Source organism: Perna viridis, chromosome 10, assembly GCF_037379345.1.
Source record: "Perna viridis isolate PV_CMFRI_1.1 ecotype Kerala chromosome 10, ASM3737934v1, whole genome shotgun sequence".
NCBI lineage: Eukaryota > Metazoa > Mollusca > Bivalvia > Mytilida > Mytilidae > Perna > Perna viridis.
The window spans coordinates 19,558,761-19,579,147 of NC_142454.1; the positions used below are offsets into that span (position 1 = coordinate 19,558,761).

A 20,387-nucleotide genomic window follows, 5' to 3' on the forward strand; every position below is an offset into this window, starting at 1 on the left:
ATGTTTGGTAAAATGGTCAGCTGTAAGAAAGGACAAATAGCAGTCAGCAATAAAATTATAAAAAAGAGTCCTGCTCTTTCTATTTGTGACTCAATTGAGTGCCTAGACAAAGAGGGAATGAGGCTAGCAATTCTCTGGTTGTCTTGAAGCAACTGCCTTCTTGTGAATGGCCTCTTCAGAATGCCTTTCAAAATCATTAATTCTTTCATGTGCTACAATAATATTTGAATTGCCAATAGATTGCCATGTCATTGCCCAAGTCCCCAGGTTGGAGCCAATTATGAGATTAAGACCATTAAGGTTGAAATTTGCAAGAATACTTTTTTCTTTTTAGGTGTATAGGAGGTAGCAGGTCCTAAATGCCATATTTTCCTATGCCTTGAAGTTTCAGACAACCTTTCAGTTCAATAAAGAATGATAAAAAAAATAATTCTTATTCAAATTCTGAATAGTACTCACCAATTTAATGTATCTATCCTTTCGAAAATGTAAACCATTCAACTTTTTCTTGTTGGTCACAATAAGTCTAGAGACACTCGAGAATCAATCAGCTGTTTTCCTTTGTATTTTACTAACCCTGATTTGCGAAAATGACAACAAAAATGGTGACGGAAATTTTCGGATTGAAAAAATATGATAGCAGGAGATTTTGCAGTAGACGTCCACAAAAACAGAAGTTTTCTTAATTGCAGGAGAAAGGTCTGTTTTGTGAGAGTCTCCAGCAGAAATCAGGACGGTTGACATGTATGACTCTACCTTGTAAAAAAAGTCTAGTTACGGAAACTGTAAGTAAGGGAAATATTCAATACCTCGAGATTGTAATAAAGATGATAAAGGACAAATACATTGTACAACCAACAGTTTCTGAAACTTTACATAAAACAGAAGTATATTGATGAGAAAAAATTATGAAGCTTCACCTTTAGTAGGGTTTGACTCTTATTTTTCTTGCTAGGTAGCCCACAGGACTATTTGATAGATAAATTTAGTGGTCCTTAAAATTGTTTTGCAGTAAACTCATTTCGACTAATTAAACTTTTAAGGATTAATTTAGGGTGCCTTAAGGACAACGAGTTTCAAGATAGTCCTCCTTCAAATATGGTAGGCAGTGGAATACCCAACTACTGTTAGTGTTGAACCACATTTTATCTTAATTATAGCGAACCATCTGCCTATGACACACAGTACCATAAATGTTTATTAAATACATATAATACAAATAGCTCTCTTCTTTCCAAAGAGGTTACATATAATTGTCAGACCGTTTAATACAACATACTACCATATTTTCCAGACTATATATTTTTTTTTCTTCAGCAAAGTGTCAACCTCGACTTATTGTCTACTTCGACTTATATTTTTCAAGAAAAATGTTCATCTTCAATCCATTTCATTAGATTTGTTTAGTTCACTTCTGATTGCTTTGATTAAAAAATTTGGGTAAACTGCAATCAATGAAAGCAGTCACTTAAACAGTCAAACCAGAAATCGATCTTGAAGATTATTGACTAGTGCTGCTATCCTTCATGACTGAATACGACGATGTTAATAAAAACTTAGAAACAGTTAAAATATATAAACAAACTCTAGAAGATATGTTAACAAAACTTTTTTTTAGTGGAAAGACATTATTGAGTGTTCCAGAGTTATCGGTCCTTTAATATGCAAATTTATACACATTTACGGTATGTCATCACACATTCGCACGTGGCTCAAATTATAATCAGTTAAGGTGCTATCTAAATGGTTAATTGCAACTAAATTTACAGGTAGAAATCATTTTTTATTGTATTTTGTAACACCAGGTAATATTGTTTATTAATTACCACTCGTAATTATGACCAATTCATCAAACAAATTTCCTGTTTATTTCACACATCGGTGCCCACGCTTGACATGTTTACAATTTCGTACACCTGATGATCTTTGGCGTCACAGCCACTGACATGCCATTCAATAAAATAATTGAATTCGGACAAATTACACTTTAACAAAAACACAAATATTAATTTAATTCAGAAATACTAAACAAAGTGACATCCCTGGAATAATATGCTGTTAAAAACAAACCGCTCGTCTGGGATCTTTGCTGACACCTACGATATAAATGCATATGTCTAACTCTCAACTTATCTGCCGAATTTGACTTATCAATTTTTTTTCGTCGATTTTGGTCAAACTTAGGCAATTTGACTTATACTCCACATCGACTTATAAACCAGAAAATACGGTATTTGGAATGTATACCTAAATCAGTTGACACAAAACTGCAGAAATTAGTACATATATCCATGAAATGGATTTTTAACACTATACAATGCTAACCTTTTTTCTTTAAACATGAAAATTGACAGAATTCATGAAAATGAATATGTTTAACAGTATTAGTATACAATGCTGTTTTTTCTCTCCAAATTTCTTTTTGAATTAAAGAACCTTTGTGAGCGCGCTCACATACCCCACGCGTCCCAATGTTGGATACTCAAGTAAATTTGTTCGTAAGAGATATACATGCAGAAAAACTGATAAAAAAAGGAATAAGAGTGGTTTTTTTTTTCAGGCTTTAGACCTTTATCTTCTAACTAAATTCCGTTACTCAGAATGGTAGTTCCAAACTCCAGACTGTTATTTCTTTGAGTTTTAGTTAATCCAAAGTAAATATCGTCTTTGGGAACAAAACATACACTTGACCTGTAAAACTCATCAGAGCAGAATGAAACGTTAACTTGACCTGTAACTTATCATGGCAAACTTATATACCAAAAATCATGTCAATATCTGCAAGCATTTAGAAAAAAAGTCCTGAAAACTATTATTTCTGTGAATTTTGCTAAGTTTAAGGCCCGTAATTTCGGTAAAAATCATCAGAGCAAAACGAAAATTAAACTTGATCTGTAACTCATATACTCATGAACTCATATAACAAAAATTTTATCAATATCTGCAAGCATTTTAAAAAAAAGTCCGGAAAACTGAATATGGACTGACAGCACGATTGATGGACTGACGGACGAGTCAAAAACATTATACCCTTCGCAATTGTGTTGCGTGTGGTATAACAAGTAGCTATATGCTATAATTCTTACCATCACAAAATTCATAGCCATCACCATGGTAACCTTTTCTACATTTACACTTATAATCTTCACAGATGGCATTCATATGACATTTCTTTCCTCCACAATATTCAAGGGCTAAAATATTAAAGAGACAAAAAGGTAAAAACTTTAGTAAGAGAAATATGGCAAATTTGGCTACATTTTTCAAGATAATTCTATCTTTTGCTGAAGAGTGATCAATAACATTGAATTTTCCACCTATCTTAAGGAGGTAGACCTAGGGTAAGGGACATAACTCTTGAAATCAGTGATATGTTTGTATCACATTCAATTTAACCAAAGCCTATCAAGCTTTCATTTGAAACAGAATGAAATCAGTCAATGTTTCTTTGATGCCTACAAGATTGATGTAAAATGCTGAATACAAATGTTCCAATGATTTGTAAGAGTTGTGTCCCTTAGCCGAGGTCTACCTCCTTAAATGTTGACCTCAAAATCTAGAAATTTAAGATATATCTGTTATGTTAAGTATTTAAATAAATTTACACGGTCAACTATAAACTACACATAAAAAATGGTAACTTGTAATTACACGTGCTCAGAAACATGTTTAGTACTGAAAATATTTGTGCATTAAAAAACCCACTCAAAATCATATGTTAATAAAGAGCTGTACTTAAAGCGTATGATACACCCGTTGCCCTTTTAACTTGTCTTTATGCTTTTAATGAATTTATGTGATCAACTAGAAATATTGTGAGCCCTGTCAAATACCCCCCCCCCCCCAAAAAAAAAAAATAAAAATAAAAATAAAAAATGCACAAAAAATTTGGCACCATCAAGGCTACCTCAAGTTTAACTAAGTTTGTTGTCTTGATTTTTCATCCATACATTTCTATCTTGTTTAAAACATACTTTTCTGAAAAGGTTACCAAGTATCTTTTATATTTATTAGTTGATCATATTAACAAATGGTCTGTTTTAAACGATTTTTCAACTAATAAAATTTCCTTGGTCCTTTCTGGCTTTTTCTTTAAAGAGTAAAACTTCATAACAAGGAAACATAAAATTTGACATTTATACAAATTGGAAGGGAGCTTACTTCAATAGTCATTAACAATTCACCAAAGTTTCATAAAAGTTAATGACACTGTTTTTGAGTAATTGTGCAAAAACTTGAAAATCTCCCTTTTCTTAAGTATAAAAATTCATACCATGGAAACTAAAAATCTGAAATTTATAAAAATCGGAGGGGAGCTTACATCAATAGGTATGAACAATTCACCAAAGTTTCATAAAAGTTGAGGACAGTGTTTTTGAGTTATTGTCCAAAAACTTGAAAATCCCCCTTTTTTTAAGTAAAAAAATTCATAACATGTCAATGAAAAATCTGAAATTTTTAAAAATCAAAAGGGAGCTTACATCAATAGATATGAACAATGCACCAAAGTTTCATAAAAGTATGCGAAAGTGCTTTGGAGTTATTGTCCGAAAACTTGAAAATCCCCCTTTTTTTTAAGTAAAAAAATTCATAACACAGAAACAAAAAATCTGAAATTTATAAAAATCGAAAGGGAACTTGTGTCAATAGATATGAACAACTGACCAAGGTTTCAGAGTTGGTGAAAGTGTTTTTGAGTTATTATACGAAAACTTGAAAACCCCCATTTTTTTAAGGAAAAAAATTCATAACATGGAAATGAAAAATCTGAAATATATAAAAATCGAAAGGGAGCTTACATCAATATATATTTAAACAATTCACCAAAGTTTCATTCAAGTTGGTGAAAGTGTTTTTGAGTTATTGTCTGAAGTGTGGACAACGGACAGACGGATGGACAACGGTATACCATAATACATCCCGTCTTTGGCCGGTATAAAAAAAAATCACACAAAAACTTTACTCCCTTCATATTTAATTTCCAATGGAAAACATATATAAGTACTATAAAACTGCAATTTTTGTTAAACATGTTTTCATGGTGATCCTAAACATGTGAAAAACATATGTCGAAAATACGCAATTTTTTCCCATTGTCATCTTTCTGTTACCATGGATTTTATTACTTTTGTTGTTAGGGCCTTTCAGAGCTTACTTAAAGGTGTGTTTACACCTGTTGAAGATCTTTTAGTGATCTCCAAAAGTAATTCCTATATTGTGTGCATGTAAGGTTATATGCTAGTGCATTATTTGCAGTTCACAATATTTGTTCTTTTTATCTACTTACGTTCACATTTTATGTATGGGTTGCCATGGAAACCTGTATGACAGTTACATTTGTCAGATATACAGTGAGCATTTTCCACACATAGTTTACCACCACAGTAAGCTGAAAATAGAAAACAATAGAAATATTGCAGATGTCACACTTCTTCTCAATCCAAAAGACATAAATGTATAGACCTAAGGTAAAGGAAACAACTCATGAAATCAGTGATATGTATCATATTCAATTTAACCAAAGCCTTTCAAGCTTTCATTGGAAACAGAATGAAATCAATTCAAGTTACTTTAATGCTTACATGAGATTGTTGTCAAATGCTGAATACAAACATTCCAATGATTTGTAAGAGTTGTGTCCCTTACCCAAGGTCCACCTCCTTAATTCATTAAAAAATAGGTGAACAATAGCATCTTGTAATATGTAAATGTTAAATGATTTTGCATACAGTGGTTTGAGAAGTAAAGGGTGATGAAAGGATGAACAGTATGATCACTACATACTTCCCTCTCTTCAATAAGGGGTTCTAAAATTTTCAAAATAGAACAAAAACTGGTAGAAATGAGCACTTAGAAGAGGAAAACATCCACCTCCCCTAAAAAAAAATTGATTAGTGAACAGTAAGAGGATGCATAATGTTGACTAATGTCACACCTATGGTAGAAACATCCCATAATACTTTGAGGAAAAACTCTATTTTTTTTTTCTGATATTCAAGCAAGGGAAATAAAAAAAAAAACAAAAACAAAACTGAAAAGTATTTTACAAACATAAAGTTGTGGAAAATAGGAACAGCTTTACTAGTATTTCTTACGGTCACATCTGCTGTATCCATCACCATAGTAACCTTTTTGACATTTACAGAGGAAGTTATCACACCGTGCACTCTTCGCACAAACATGGCCATCACAGAATCCATCAACTGCAAATACACAAGATTAATTATGTCATCATACAGTTAAACCTGTCTATAGTGACCTTTCAAGGGCCAAAAAAAGATCACATTAGGCAGGGGGTCTTTATACAGAGGTTATCAAGATTTTTAAAACAAAATATATTTCCCTGCATATAGTATTAAAAACATGGATATTGTAATTACATATCATTTTTGATATGCTGTTATATTTGTTACATTTTCTTTTTATATTACAGTTTATAATGTATTTTAAGTACTACAATGCATGAATAAGCAATTCTTGTTTTTTAAAATTATTTCCAACAATGTTTGCATTAAAATACATAAAATACAATTCTGAGATTAATATCTACATGTATCTACATGTATCTAAACTCTCTCTTTTAGTTTTATTAAAAATGGGAAATGGATGTTTTTTTTCTGCTAAAATGCTTCGTTAAAAATTATCTTCATTTTAAACTGATTTATCCTAGGGCTGTTCTCAGAGTCATTTAACACCTAAAATTTTTGTTTTCGTAAATTTTAAATGTATGTTCTCCAGGTGACTAATAATTCAGCAACTTCGTATGCAGGCTTCCTGTGGTCTAAAGTTTTAAATCTTTTTGGTAAAAATCCCATGCTTTTCTTTTCGGAGAAGCCATTTTTCAAAGTGGATTTACCTTAGCATCTACTCATGAATTAAGATTATTTTTAACTCAGTTGTTCGATTGGTTAAAATGAATCTTGTTTGCTAAAAATTGTTTCACTGACTGCCCTAAATCCCATTTCATACAAAGTCTTGTTATGAACGAGATTGAAAATGTCAATTTCCAGTTTTGTACGAGCATTGGATTTGCATTTGGGGGGAACAGTTTTTGATTGTCGTTAGTCCCATTTATAGAGGTAAAATGCATGGGAAATTTCTGGGGAGAGATAAAAAAGGTCACTTTTGGCAGGAGGTCTTCTTGGGAGGGGGTCGCTAGTACAGGTTTTATTGTACCCCTGTCGCTGCAAAGAAGTTGACGTGCAAAAGCCCCATAACTACTGTAGAATTGAAAAATGGTGGAAAAAAATTGCAGGGCATACATATATGGTGACTATCAATTCTTTGTTGAGCGGAGTTGTGGCCACTTATGTGTTCCATGTAATGTGCATAACATCAACGAAGTCCCATAACTCCCGTAAAATTGCTGAATCAAATCTAAGGTGCAATATGATCAACTACATATGGTTACTAACAATTCTACAAAACATGAACAAAATCCATTTTGTCGTCTTCGAGAAAGTTGCGTCTACAAAGTGTTCCCATAGTAAAACATGTAAAAAATCAATAAATTCCCAAAACTCCCCAAAAATTTGCGTCATCAAAACAGGGTTTAAATACAATTAACTACATATGTTGAGTAACAACCCTACAAAGTTTGAACAAAATCTATTCAGCAGTCTTCAAGGAGTTGCGTCCACAAAGTGTTACTAAAGTGAACCATATAAAAAAAGCAGCAAGTTCCAAAAACTCCCCTAAAATTTGCTGAATCAAAATGGCATTTAATATGATCAAACAATATGGTGACAAACAACACTACAAAGTCTGAACAAAATCCATTCAGCAGTCTTCAAGGAGCTGTAACCACAGTATTCATATAGTGAACCATGGAAAAAAAAATCAAGAAAGTCCCATAACTCACATAAAATTTGCTGAATCAAAATGGAAGGTAAATAGGATCAACTATGGTGACTAACATACCTACAAAGTTTGAACAAAATTCATTAAGCAGACTCTGAGGAGTTGCATCCACAAAGTTCTGACAGACTGTCACCGTGAAGAAAGAGCAAAAACTCCAACATGGCTGGAAGATTTACACAAAAATTTGACCACAGATAGATCTCTACATGCTGAACATCAACCACCCCCCACCCATGTAAAACAATTGACTAAACCTAACAGTTTTAAAAATACATGCAAAAAACTTCTGTCTGACCCTCATGTTCCATTTTTAGTAACGGCAGCCATGTTTTTTGATGGATCAAAAAAAAACCCTCACTAGTTCTATGCAGAATACCCTAAGAAAATGTCATACCAAGTTTGGCCCTGATTGGTTTGTAGCTTCAAAGAAGATTTTTGAAAAATTGTTGGTGAAGACAATGATGGGCCAGCTGAGTTAAAAAAGGACTTCCAAAATGAAAAGCATTTATTTAATATGTACTACATAGTTCCTTATTACAAAGTATACATGTTGCTGATACATTTTGAGACTGACTTACCACATAATATCTCTCAATAAAAAGCCTACCTTGCCAAGTGGTCTAGGGTGTTGAACTTCGTGCAAGCTATGTTGTCATAGCTGTCACTGCAGTGCAAGTTCAAATCCTCCCTAAGGCACAACCAAAGTTAACTTTGCAAAGGGGTTTAATCCTGTTTTGCCCACTTTTAATTAATGGTTTAAATAAACATAGTTGGTTGCGTTGTTTTAACAATTATAGTTTGTTTCTGAAACTTAATACCAAAATCAAGGAAATATATGGTAAAAAATTGTCCAGTTGTTTAATTCCTCACCTTCACACCTGAAATATCCATCACCATGGTAACCCTCATCACATACACACATTTTGTTGACACACTTAGCATTTTTCACACATTTCCTTCCATTACACAAAGCTGAAATAAAATAGAAAATTAATTTATACAAGTTAACACTTCCAACATGACATCCTATAAATGTCAAACAATACATTACCTAATGACAAGACAGATCCAGGTCCAGTGTGACAGGCATGCGTTTTCATTAAAAAAAAATTGGTTGAATTGTAAGAAAATCACTAAAGCATGACAGTGCACACCCTCCCATTCTTCATTTCCTGTATATGCCCCTGCAATATATCTATCCCTGGGTGGTTCAGATGCAAAAATATTCTTTTTTGTCATATTACAATAGATATAATTCATGTTTGGTATGGTGGTGTACTCATTTAAACACTGGTTGCATGACCTTTACTATGTGTTTATCTCACTTACACTTGGTATAAAGTACTAATCTTTGTGTAAATGAGTACTACACCACAGGTAGGCTGCCACGCTACTAGGGCAATTCCGACTCCAAGCCAACCAGTCATTACTCTATCCCCTAATACAGCATGCTTGGCAGAGAAGCAGCGACTACTAATTCTAAGTCCTTGGTGTGACATGGTATTTTAACAACCAGTTTTATTCAAGTTGAGATAAGATAAATCAGACATGTTTACAAAAACTACAAAAAAGGCAAAATACATGGTAAATTGAAACACAGCAGTAAATCTGAATTTGATAAAACAGAAAAAAAAATAATATCTGATAAACAGCATCATTACATGTATGTGTACAGTGGAACAGCATCAATACATGTATGTGTACATTGAAACCAGTCTTAAACTGTGCCCTTTTTGACCTCAGGATTAGTTTGGATAAGACAGGTGTTCAGTTTACCAATTTTACATTGATGAAGGGACTTTAAATAGTCTGGTTTCAATAGATTTTGGATTATTCAGGGTTCAGTTTAGACAGGTTTTTGGATTACTCAGGGTTCAGTTTAGACAGGTTTTCAGATTATTCAGGGTTCAGTATAGACAGGGTTTTTGGATTATTCAGGGTTCAGGTTAGACAGGTTTTGGATTATTCAGGGTTCAGTTTAGAAAGATTTTTGGATTACTCAGGGTTCAGTTTAGACAGGTTTTCAGATTATTCAGGGTTCAGTTTAGACAGGGTTTTTGGATTATTCAGGGTTCAGGTTAGACAGGTTTTAGATTTTTCAGGGTTCAGTTTAGACAGGGCTTTGGATTATTCAGGGTTCAGTTTAGACAGGTGTTTGGATTATTCAGGGTTCAGTTAAGACTAAATCCTCACCATCACACTTCCTATACCCATTGCCAGTATAACCTTTCAGACATTGACATTTATAGTTGATACACTCTGTGTGCTCTGCACAGGTCTTATTTCCACAGAACTTCTTTACTGGAAGATAAATTCAGAATTCAGAATATAAACCACTTGTATATAACATAGAACTAAATATCTTCCTTCTCAGGCCATTTTTCATGAAAACCAATGAGGGAGAGAGATATTTCTTTAAACCCTTTTATTTCTCATTCAAGAGTCAGTCTCTGTAAGAATTAGGCAGTAGGTGAAACATGGTATAAACCCACAAATTTGGAAATGCAAGTTGACTCTTTGCACCATCAAAATAAAGGAATACAGACAGGATTTCCTATATCATTTTGGTAAATTAAACTTCATTGAAATGCACTGAAAATAAACATTTCATGGGCAGATAACTCTGTCTAAAACCTTTTTTTCTAACATTCTATTGAAACATTTGTGAACAAATCCAGCAATGCAGAAATCAAATAGAGGTCTTTTCAATTAGAGAAATCATCCTTAAGTGAAATTTTATTCTCATATCGGTGGATGTTTTACATGTATGTTTCTAATTTTCCATTTTGCCTGATTCTTATATAGACTTGCACATAAAACAGTAATCAGGGTACCTTTTTGTTTTTATTTATTCATAAACAAATCATAATGGATAATGAGGCACCTTCAACAAGGTGATTGAGGGACTTAAAACCAAAAAATTGATTTTGAATGGCCCTGGTTGAAACTATATAAAGACATGTACACCTGATAATCAATAGCTGACCATTTTTAGACTTTACAATAATAATCAAATTTGAGGTGTTTCATCGATACTGTTCAATAAAAAATAACTTGACATTAATGCACTCAAACATGTGTACCAGTAACTAAACATATGAAAACAAGATTTACTTACATTCACACAAGACATACGCATTCCCATGGTAACCTTCCTGGCATTTACAACATCCATCGACACAGAGACCATACTTGGCACAAATCTTACCATTACACAGTGCTAAATAGAGTAGATATTGAGTATAGAATGTTGATCTAGAATCACCAAAACTCCTAAATTTTCTATTAATGTAGTAAAAGGTGCCATGACTTCTGAACATTGAAGGTCTTACTAATAAGTTCTAATTTCTCAAATACTTTAAATTAAAAAAAAAAACAATAAAAATTTTGCAGGACAAATGATGCCTTCAAGGTGCATACAAATGTGACGCTTGGAAAATAAAAAAAAATATTTATATAGAATCTTTGTTAAATTGTCTTGAATAAATAATACTGAAAATCTTTTCTGCTCAGTAAGGCAAATATTCACAAACACACAAACAATATTCATACACTTTTGTGGTAAATGACAATAATGATTTTTAAAGTATACATTCTAAGCTTTGTTTTTGACTACTTTCGACACAGATTATGCATATACAATGCATAGACCTACAGTAGGTTTCAGGTCAAATAAAATTAATTGGTAGATTCTCATTCCCGTCCCTAAAAAAGGACTAAAATAACAAAAGATGGGGCTGGAATTTCAAAATCTGGATTTTTTTTGTGTGTAAGATTCTAGTATTGAGATACTATAACACAGAAAACTTCCAATTGTTGTGAACTAAAACAATGTTTCTTCACTGAAACTGATGTGGCTATGGATTTTTACCATATCTATATTTCAAGTAGCTAAAATTAGGCTAGCAAATTAAATATCCAGTAAGAAAAAAAAATCCACCCACCCACACTTTTTGTGAAGGTTGAATGAGAATCTAACATTTAAGTTTACAAGACCTAATGTGATTTTGTACATCATATGGAGTGGGTGGCCATTTGACACATATTTTGTGAGACCAAATGATCAATAGACTGTTATTGGGTAACCTGATCTGCATTTAGAAAAAAAATTGGCTGCATTGTGCTACTTTAAAAAACATGTTGTTGTCAATGCATAAAAATGACCAATGATTCAGCACTTACGTTCACAATATGTGTATCCATTACCATGGAAACCTTCTTTACAGTGACATTTAAAGTTGATACAGTCAGCATTAGCAGCACAAGTTTTACCATCACAATATCGGTCATCTATAAAACATTAAATATAGTTTGTAAGAATAGCCCATAACAAAGAATAAAATATATTATTCAGCATACTGAAAGCCAAAGTTAAGTGTGATTCTAAATATATACAGGGAAGTAGAAATCAGCAAAAAATAATATAAACAAACAGTTAAGGAGGTAGACTTAGGGTAAGGGGCATAACTCATGAAATCAGTTATGTTTTTATTGTATTCAATTTCACCAAAGCCTCTCAAGCTTTCGTTTGAAGCAGAATAAAATGAATCCAAGTTAATTAGATGCTTATATAAGATTGATGTAAAATGCTGAATGCAAACGTTCCAATGATTTTTCAGAGTTGTGTACCTTACCCTAGGTCTACCTCCTTAAGTAAAAATCAAAATGGTAAAACACCTATCCATAAGGGGAAATAAACAAATCCATGGAAAAACCACATCCCTGTACAGAGTGGTCAAAAGGATTATTCCATATTCTTATATGACGTCCTTAAATGACTTTGAGACCACAACTGTGGTTGATTTTCAATTAATATTTCTTCAGCACACAACTTACTAGACGTGGCTTGTGTGTGTGTAAATTCCCATCTGAATCATGTAAACAAACAAGTAACATTTCTGTTGAAGAGAACAGAATGCAAACTTCATGCAAAATCTGTTAATAAAAAGGTGTGAAAAACTTCAAGCCTGCATTACATTTCTCAGTCAAAGGGCCATAACTCTGCCAAAAATCAAGGGACTGGAACAAAACTCTAACTTGATCTGTAACTTGCCATGGTAAAGTAATGTACCCAATATCAATGAATATCTGCACGACAAAAAAAGTGCAGAAAACTGAACTGCCTGTCAAACGAACTGATTGATGGATGATCAGAGTGCAAATCTTAAGTCCCCTTCAGCAAAAATTGCCGGTAGTGGACCAATAAAAAGAAGCTCTATATCTTACATGACATTAGAAAAATCTTTCCTTTTTTCACATAAGCATCAAATGCAAACCCTTCATATAATTAAGAAGAAATCATATACAGGTACATGTATATAACATACAACAGGTGATACTAAAGGGAAGCATTTTCCTGTCATCTGATCTGTACCAAAACTAAATGAGTTTAACCTAATTCAACCATTTTAACTTTCATTTACATTTATCCAAGGTCATTTCAAGTGATATAAATAAAGAATATTCATAAAATCAATTGAAATTCTAAAAAAATGATGTAAGATGTTAGGCATTATCATGTTTGGCTGGTGCACTGTAAATACCTCATTATTTACCTTCACATCGCTTGACACCATCACCATGGAAACCAGGGCTACATTTACATTTCCCACGGCAACAGAAGGCATTGTCATGACATTTAACATCACCACATAATTCTGAAACAGAAGAGAAGACCAGTGTTTAGATATTTTTATTTAATGCACATCAAAATTTTGAACAATGGGGTATGTTCAGAAAATAACAAAATCGGCCCCAAAAACTAGAGCGTTTCAAATAGATTTGAAAATGGCATAATTCACCAATTGAATAAGTGCCTTGTCAAAAACTAAGTTTCATTGCTGTTAATTCATACGTTGCACTAAAATTGTAGATGAAAATTAAGCAAAATCAGAAAATTTAGCTGAATTGTGTTAAAATAGCTTATTTCATGAGACATTTTTATGTAGAAAATGTAGAGCGCATTTGTCAAACTTTTTGATACAAAAATAGCCTTGTGTACTATCACAATTCCTGACAAAAGATTTTGTTGTTCATAGCTTGTGCTCTATATTTTTGGATTAAAAAACTACCCCTTATCAACCCATTTTTGTGAAAATTCTATAAAAACCGTGTAGAAGCAGAGTTTTGTGCCAGTCCTTGTGACTAAATTAAGACATAACAGCTTGTATTTTCTGTATACTAATATTCAAATAGTATTTTAGCTTTAAAAAGGGCAAATAGAAAATTTCATATAGTAAGTTGATACTTCGGCAAAATAATAGGCAACTGGTGTTAGTGAATTAATCACTTCTAATTGTTTAACTTACCCATTATTTACTTCACAAAGAATAACAAGTAAGTAAAAATACTACTGTATCATCAGCCAAGAAGTGTATCCATTAATATTTTACTAATATTTAATTTAATATATTTTTTGATACTTCACAAAATTTGACCAAATATATTTTACCATCACATTTTTTATAGCCATTTCCAGTATATCCATTCATACAAACACAAGTAAAATTGTCACAGCGAGCATTTGGGACACAGAGCTTCCCTCCACAAACACCATCAGCTGTAGAAAATAACAAAAGAGGAACATACAGACTCAAGTGCAGTTTTCTGAACTTCCCTCTGCAAATACCATACCTGAACTAATTTGTGTTTGCATAATTGTGATTCATAATCAATCACCGACCAGTTTCAGATCAGCCACTGATCCATCAAAATGATCCAAAAAATCACTGATCCCTTCCGTTTTACATCCTGTGACCACCGATCAATTCATATATTTTATATAGTTGTTTGTTTTGTTTTTCCGTTTTACACAAGTTTTCTTCATGACAAAGATTTAGACAATATCTCATTACTTTTTCTTTTACATTTTCTTTTAATAATGAGATACAAAAAGCGAATTAAGAGATCAGTCAATAATCGGCAATGTTGCACAATCAGTTTAGGGACTATATCAGCAGCTAAAAACTAGAATAGAATATTCATGTACATTTGAATACATAAAAAAATAATATATTAAGAGCCCCTGCCACAATGCAAAAACTTTTCTTTACAAAAAGAGACTTCAGTGTGTTCCTTTTATGACTGTGGGATACAATACGTGAATAATGCACTTACGTTCACAAAGATATGTACCATCACCATGGAAACCAGTCACACATTCACACTTGTTCCTGAAACAAGTTGAATGATCCACACACTTGTGTTGTCCACAAAGGGCTGTAAATAAATGATAGTACATAAATACATGTAAATCATATATACAGGTCATTTTGTCCTGTGATTTTAAATTATGTCAGGTGAAAATTTAATTGAAACAACAAACTGAAGGTATAAGCAGTAAGACTTTAAGCAGCACTCCAGATAAGAATCATGCAAAATGTGATTCATGGTTGGAAAGCCTACAAATTTTTTTGAGATGTTTGTTTAAAATATTTTAGTTAATGGTAATTTACATGTGACTTTTCATATAGCCAGTGTTCTTAGGAGATAAAAATCATATAGAATGTACTGTAAAATTCAAACTAAACCGATACAACTCTGTAAACGACACTAAAATACAGTAGAAAACATTGGATTTTCAATGTGAATTATCTCCTATGAGCAGACAGATTGGAATGAATGATTAAACATTTCATCATATAGACCTATAAAGCAACTTGATACCAAAAAAAAATAAAAATGTGTAGCCTTTTTTGTATCACATACTACAGAATTTGCACGATTCTTACAAAGACTACTACTAATAATAAGATAGCTACATGTAGCCATATGACCCCCTTCCTTTGCAAAGTTAAAGTAATTATAGGGTAATCAACACAAGTATAAAATTTATGATCGGCAAATTGTTATTCGTGTTGTGATGTTTTGGTGGGTGAAAGTCCGAGAGTGAAATTATTGAAATTATTTCAGGGTGTGAATGGAGTTTTTTTTACACATAGAAGATTCTAAAAATCACTGCTATCGTTATAATAATGAAATATATAACTAGAAAAAAAATTTAAAAAAGAAAAGAGTAAAGACTAGAAAAGATGCTTGTTGTCAAAGTGGAAAGAGTTAAATACTGAAGTTCCTGAGTAAATGATATATGGTAAAGATTTAGATATTTTAGTGCAAGTTTCTGAAGAGTTGAGTCCACAATATGTTTGTCCCATAACTCTAACAAAATCTGCCAACACTAAAAGTCAGGGAAATAAGCACATCTTCACTTCATAACCATATACTAAACACAATATATAGTTTCTAAGAAGATGCTACCACAAGGTCTTCTATTGATTAAACATGCTGAACATTGTGTAAGTGTCATAACTCTAACAAAATTCACAGAAACAAAAAAGCAGCAAAGTATGCATATTAACACTTTTTCTAATTCAACATACTAAATATTAAAAAAAAGACCATCAGGCGGTTTTTAAGGAGTTTCATCCATAAGGCCTTGTATTGTTGAAACATGTTTAAAATAGTCTTCTAAGTCTTCGAAGTATGCATATCTTCACTTCATAATAATAATTCATACCAAATATCTTAAATAATCTGTCAAGCGGTTTCAGAAGAGTTGCATTCACAGGCAGATGGATTGGGGGACAATAAAAGTAATCACTACTACAGAAGGGGACAATAAAAGTAATCATCAATACCACTGAGGGGGACAATAAAAGTAATCACCAATACCACTGAGGGGGACAATAAAAGTAATCACTACTACAGAGGCAGACAATAAAAGGAATCACCAATACTAAGAATCTGATGACTTGTTAGAATCTCTGTTACATGCTCGCGTCATTCATTCAAAATAAAGATATCAAAAGTACGAGCTCATTTCAATCTTTTACATTTTCATCATGCTTCTTTTTTTCCCCTGACATTTGTAATCCTCTTCAATGTCCAACTATATCAAGCTTAATTTCTGATGATTGAAAATGTTCATCAATACAAGTCGAGTGGTCAAACTTCACATATATTAAAATTGGTTATCTACAAGTACATATATTAAACAGTTAAAATATGTATACACAAAGAATTTTTCTAATGAATCCAAATCAGTTTTACCTTGTATTTTAAGTAAAATGTCATGAAAAAGTTTCAGAATGATATTTTTTCATTATTCATGTAAGTTGTTTGAAGAGTTTTGGGTATTTCATAATCCTTATATTGCCATATGTGTAACTATACAGTACCTATGCAATTAGTGTAACCATCTCCAGCAAATCCATATCTACACTGGCACTTGTAATTGTAACATTCAGCATTGAAGTGACACATTTTTCCTCCACACTGTGTCAAAGCTAGAAAATATTTCTACTGTTACCAGCAATAAAAATAGTTACTCAGAAGTCATAAAGTGTTATGTCTAATAGGAGACTTTCACATTGACCTTGAATCTGGTGAATACTGGTTTACAGTTTTATCCTAGATAAATAAAGGATATCAGATTTGAAAGCTACAAGACAATTTATGTGGAAATACATCTGCAGACATAAAAATATCTTAAATGTTTCTATGATAAATGAATCCTTTTTAAGTTCATTAGAATGTCTATGTTCATATGCCTCTTGACCCCAGTTGACCTTGATATAAATAGAAAACTTTTTGGGAACAGGTGAACGTGAAAGCCGTCTATTTAAAGGAGGTAAACCTAGGGTAAGGGATACAACTCTTACAAATCATAAGAATGTTTGTATTCTGCATTTTACATCAATCTCTGGTAAGCAACAAAGTAATTCGGACTGATTTCATTCTGCTTCAAATGAAATCTTGAAAGATTTTGTTGATATTGAATATGATATATGATACAAACATGTAACTGATTTCAAGACTTATGTGCCTTACCCCAGCTCAACCTCCTTAAGAAATACATTCAGAATGTACAAAAATGTACTTTGAATTTGTGTAACAGAAACAGAAATGTCAATCTCAAATTTAGAGTGAATTTAACTATCTCGACAAGTTGTGTGAATACTCACTGGATCCAAATCAAGCATTGCCAATACCCTATGTTTAGTATTGAGCAGAACACTAATATAGTGAAAGAATTCAATCAATTCAATTCAATTGGTTGAAAAGTATCTAAAAATCACTCCAAAAAACCAACAACAACAAAAAACGACATCATCTAAGGGAGATCGCTATATTTTGATAAATACTGGTACTATGGATTAATTAATATGTATTTTCGTGGCTATGGTAGAAGGAAAAAAACATTTTGTTAGATATTTATATTTGTGGTTCATTGGTTAAAAAAAAATCCATTATTTCTCTGCATTCATGTAAATTATCACAGAAGCAAAGTTTTTTTTTTGGTCATAATTTAAGAAGAAAATAATGTTAGCATCTAGCATCACACACAATTCATTGAAATAAAATAAAAAACTTACATTCACATAAAACAAATCCATTACCATGATAACCTTGTATACATCTACATTGGTTGTTCTGGCAAACAGAAAATGGCATACATGGTTGGCCACCACATAGAGCTGAAGAAAGACATAATGAACTTTGGCCATATTTTTAAACTCAAATTGTACAAGTATATTGAACATTTGCAAACATGTACAGTGCTTGCTGCATACTTAGCAAAAAAATAATGTGAATGTATGAATCTAAATAAAGTCTGTCAAAGCACCCTCAATGATTGTTTTAGTAGTACTTTTTCATATTCCTGACTTTGGCTTTGTTTTTTTAAGATTTTAAGCTAACAGGAGTAACTTTCTGCAAATCTGTCATTTGACAAACTGGTGTACTGTCAAAATGGAGCAATGGACAGCAGTAGACTTCAAATTCAAATATTCAATTTATAAGGGCCCCGGTAAGTTCTTGGATACTTTTAAATAACTTATTTCAAACCATTTAGACACTTACTGAAATTAAACTAGTTTTAGTTCCCAAGAAAAATATTTCCTGTTTTCCCTTCCCCAAATAAGAACACCAACCAGGTTGTCGGGTGTTGGAAGGTGAAATCCCTTTGAAAAACTTGCTAAAATAGCTTGTTTTAATATGTTTTAAATATGAAAAAGGACTATTACCAATTTAAAGTATATATAACTGATTTAAACTTTTCTTTTTGAGTAACCACAATTTCTGATTCAGGGTCAATAAAATAATATAAAAATTCAAGGGGAAACCATGACAATTAAGCAGTACCAAGAATGAACACTAGTGTTCCAAATATCACAAATCAGTTTCACACAAAATAATTATACCAAATTATTGTATATCTAGATAACAGTGAATTATCAAATTTTCTCTTATCAACATGTGAAATAAATTCTGTAATTTCACTCTCGAACTTTCTCAAGCAAAAATGTCACAACACAAGTATTAATCCACCAATCACAAAATTTAAATTATACATTGAAAACAGCAAAAAAATAAATCATTGAGAAAATCTATATAATATTAAGAAGAGTAATTAATAATTGTAAAAAACCAAAATTAATTTGCCAAAAATGTTTGAAGATGTTTACAACTGGTGTGTGGAACAAGTTCCACTAACTTGTTTAATCTTGGCATCCTATTAGTATAAACTATCTCTTTTTTCTCTTTCTTTCAGCACTATCATCAAAGCTTTAGAATTGTTTACCCTCATTTATATCAAACTTCGATTTCATAATACAACATAATGATGATATTTGACCTCTGACCTTTACAGCCTGTGTACCCATCACCATAGAAACCAGCTTTACAGACACATTTGTAGTTGATACAATCAGCATGTTCTGCACATCTCTCTCCATTACAGATACCAAGTACTGAAAATAGAATGATGAGTCAATGATTACAGAAAGGAAGTACTAAAATAGAATGAATGGTGAGTCAATGATTACAGATACCAAGTACTAAAAATAGAATGAATGGTGAGTCAATGATTACACATACTGAGTACTGAAAATAAAATGGTGAAGCAATTATTATAGAAACAAAGCACTAAAAATAGAATGATGTCAATGATTACAGTTACCAAGTACTGAAAAAAGGAAAGGTAAAGCAACTATTATAGAAACCAAGTACTAACAATAGAATGGTGAGGCAATGATTACAGATACCAAGTGCAAAAAAAAAAATAAAAAAATGAATTAAGTGAAGATTTTTCTGACTCCACTGTTTGAGCGTCTGAGTCATCTATGGACATCAAATACAGTAACACTAATGGTTATTGAGTTTTATGTAAAATATGTATCCCCTACACAACCCCACCAAAAAATTGCTAAAACTGACATATTTTTCTATGTCAAAACCCCTAGCGTAATTTAAATTTTAGTAAAAGATGGCTTATTTAAGAGCATACAAACACTGTAAATCTTTTTTTTTTTATGATTTATGATAAAGATACTGATTTGTCCAACACATCTGCTCTTTTCAGGCATTTAGTTCTTCATTTGCTGTGACAATTATTATATATTTGAAAAGCAGGAATAACAAGCTTTTATATGATACAGTACCTTTACATAGTGTCTTAGCTTTCAAATGAGCCCAAGTAAACAAAATTTTAAACAATTTTAAGTTCATTTAGTTAAAAAATAGCCATC

General features: G+C 32.1%; 1 protein-coding gene across 1 annotated transcript in view; it reads right to left on the minus strand.

The window, feature by feature from the left end:
* LOC148604856 (uncharacterized) overlaps nucleotides 1-20,387 on the minus strand; it is a 78,366-nt gene that overhangs the window by 19,283 nt on the left and 38,696 nt on the right. The window contains exons 32-44 of the mRNA XM_088548527.1: nucleotides 19,503-19,610; nucleotides 18,234-18,335; nucleotides 17,037-17,144; nucleotides 14,977-15,078; nucleotides 14,312-14,419; nucleotides 13,416-13,517; nucleotides 12,043-12,150; nucleotides 10,979-11,080; nucleotides 10,054-10,161; nucleotides 8,731-8,832; nucleotides 6,096-6,203; nucleotides 5,288-5,389; nucleotides 3,087-3,194 (exon numbers count right to left, since the gene is read on the minus strand). Of these exons, the coding sequence (XP_088404653.1) occupies nucleotides 3,087-3,194; nucleotides 5,288-5,389; nucleotides 6,096-6,203; nucleotides 8,731-8,832; nucleotides 10,054-10,161; nucleotides 10,979-11,080; nucleotides 12,043-12,150; nucleotides 13,416-13,517; nucleotides 14,312-14,419; nucleotides 14,977-15,078; nucleotides 17,037-17,144; nucleotides 18,234-18,335; nucleotides 19,503-19,610 (1,368 nt within the window). The remainder of the gene's footprint in view (nucleotides 1-3,086; nucleotides 3,195-5,287; nucleotides 5,390-6,095; nucleotides 6,204-8,730; nucleotides 8,833-10,053; nucleotides 10,162-10,978; nucleotides 11,081-12,042; nucleotides 12,151-13,415; nucleotides 13,518-14,311; nucleotides 14,420-14,976; nucleotides 15,079-17,036; nucleotides 17,145-18,233; nucleotides 18,336-19,502; nucleotides 19,611-20,387) is intronic.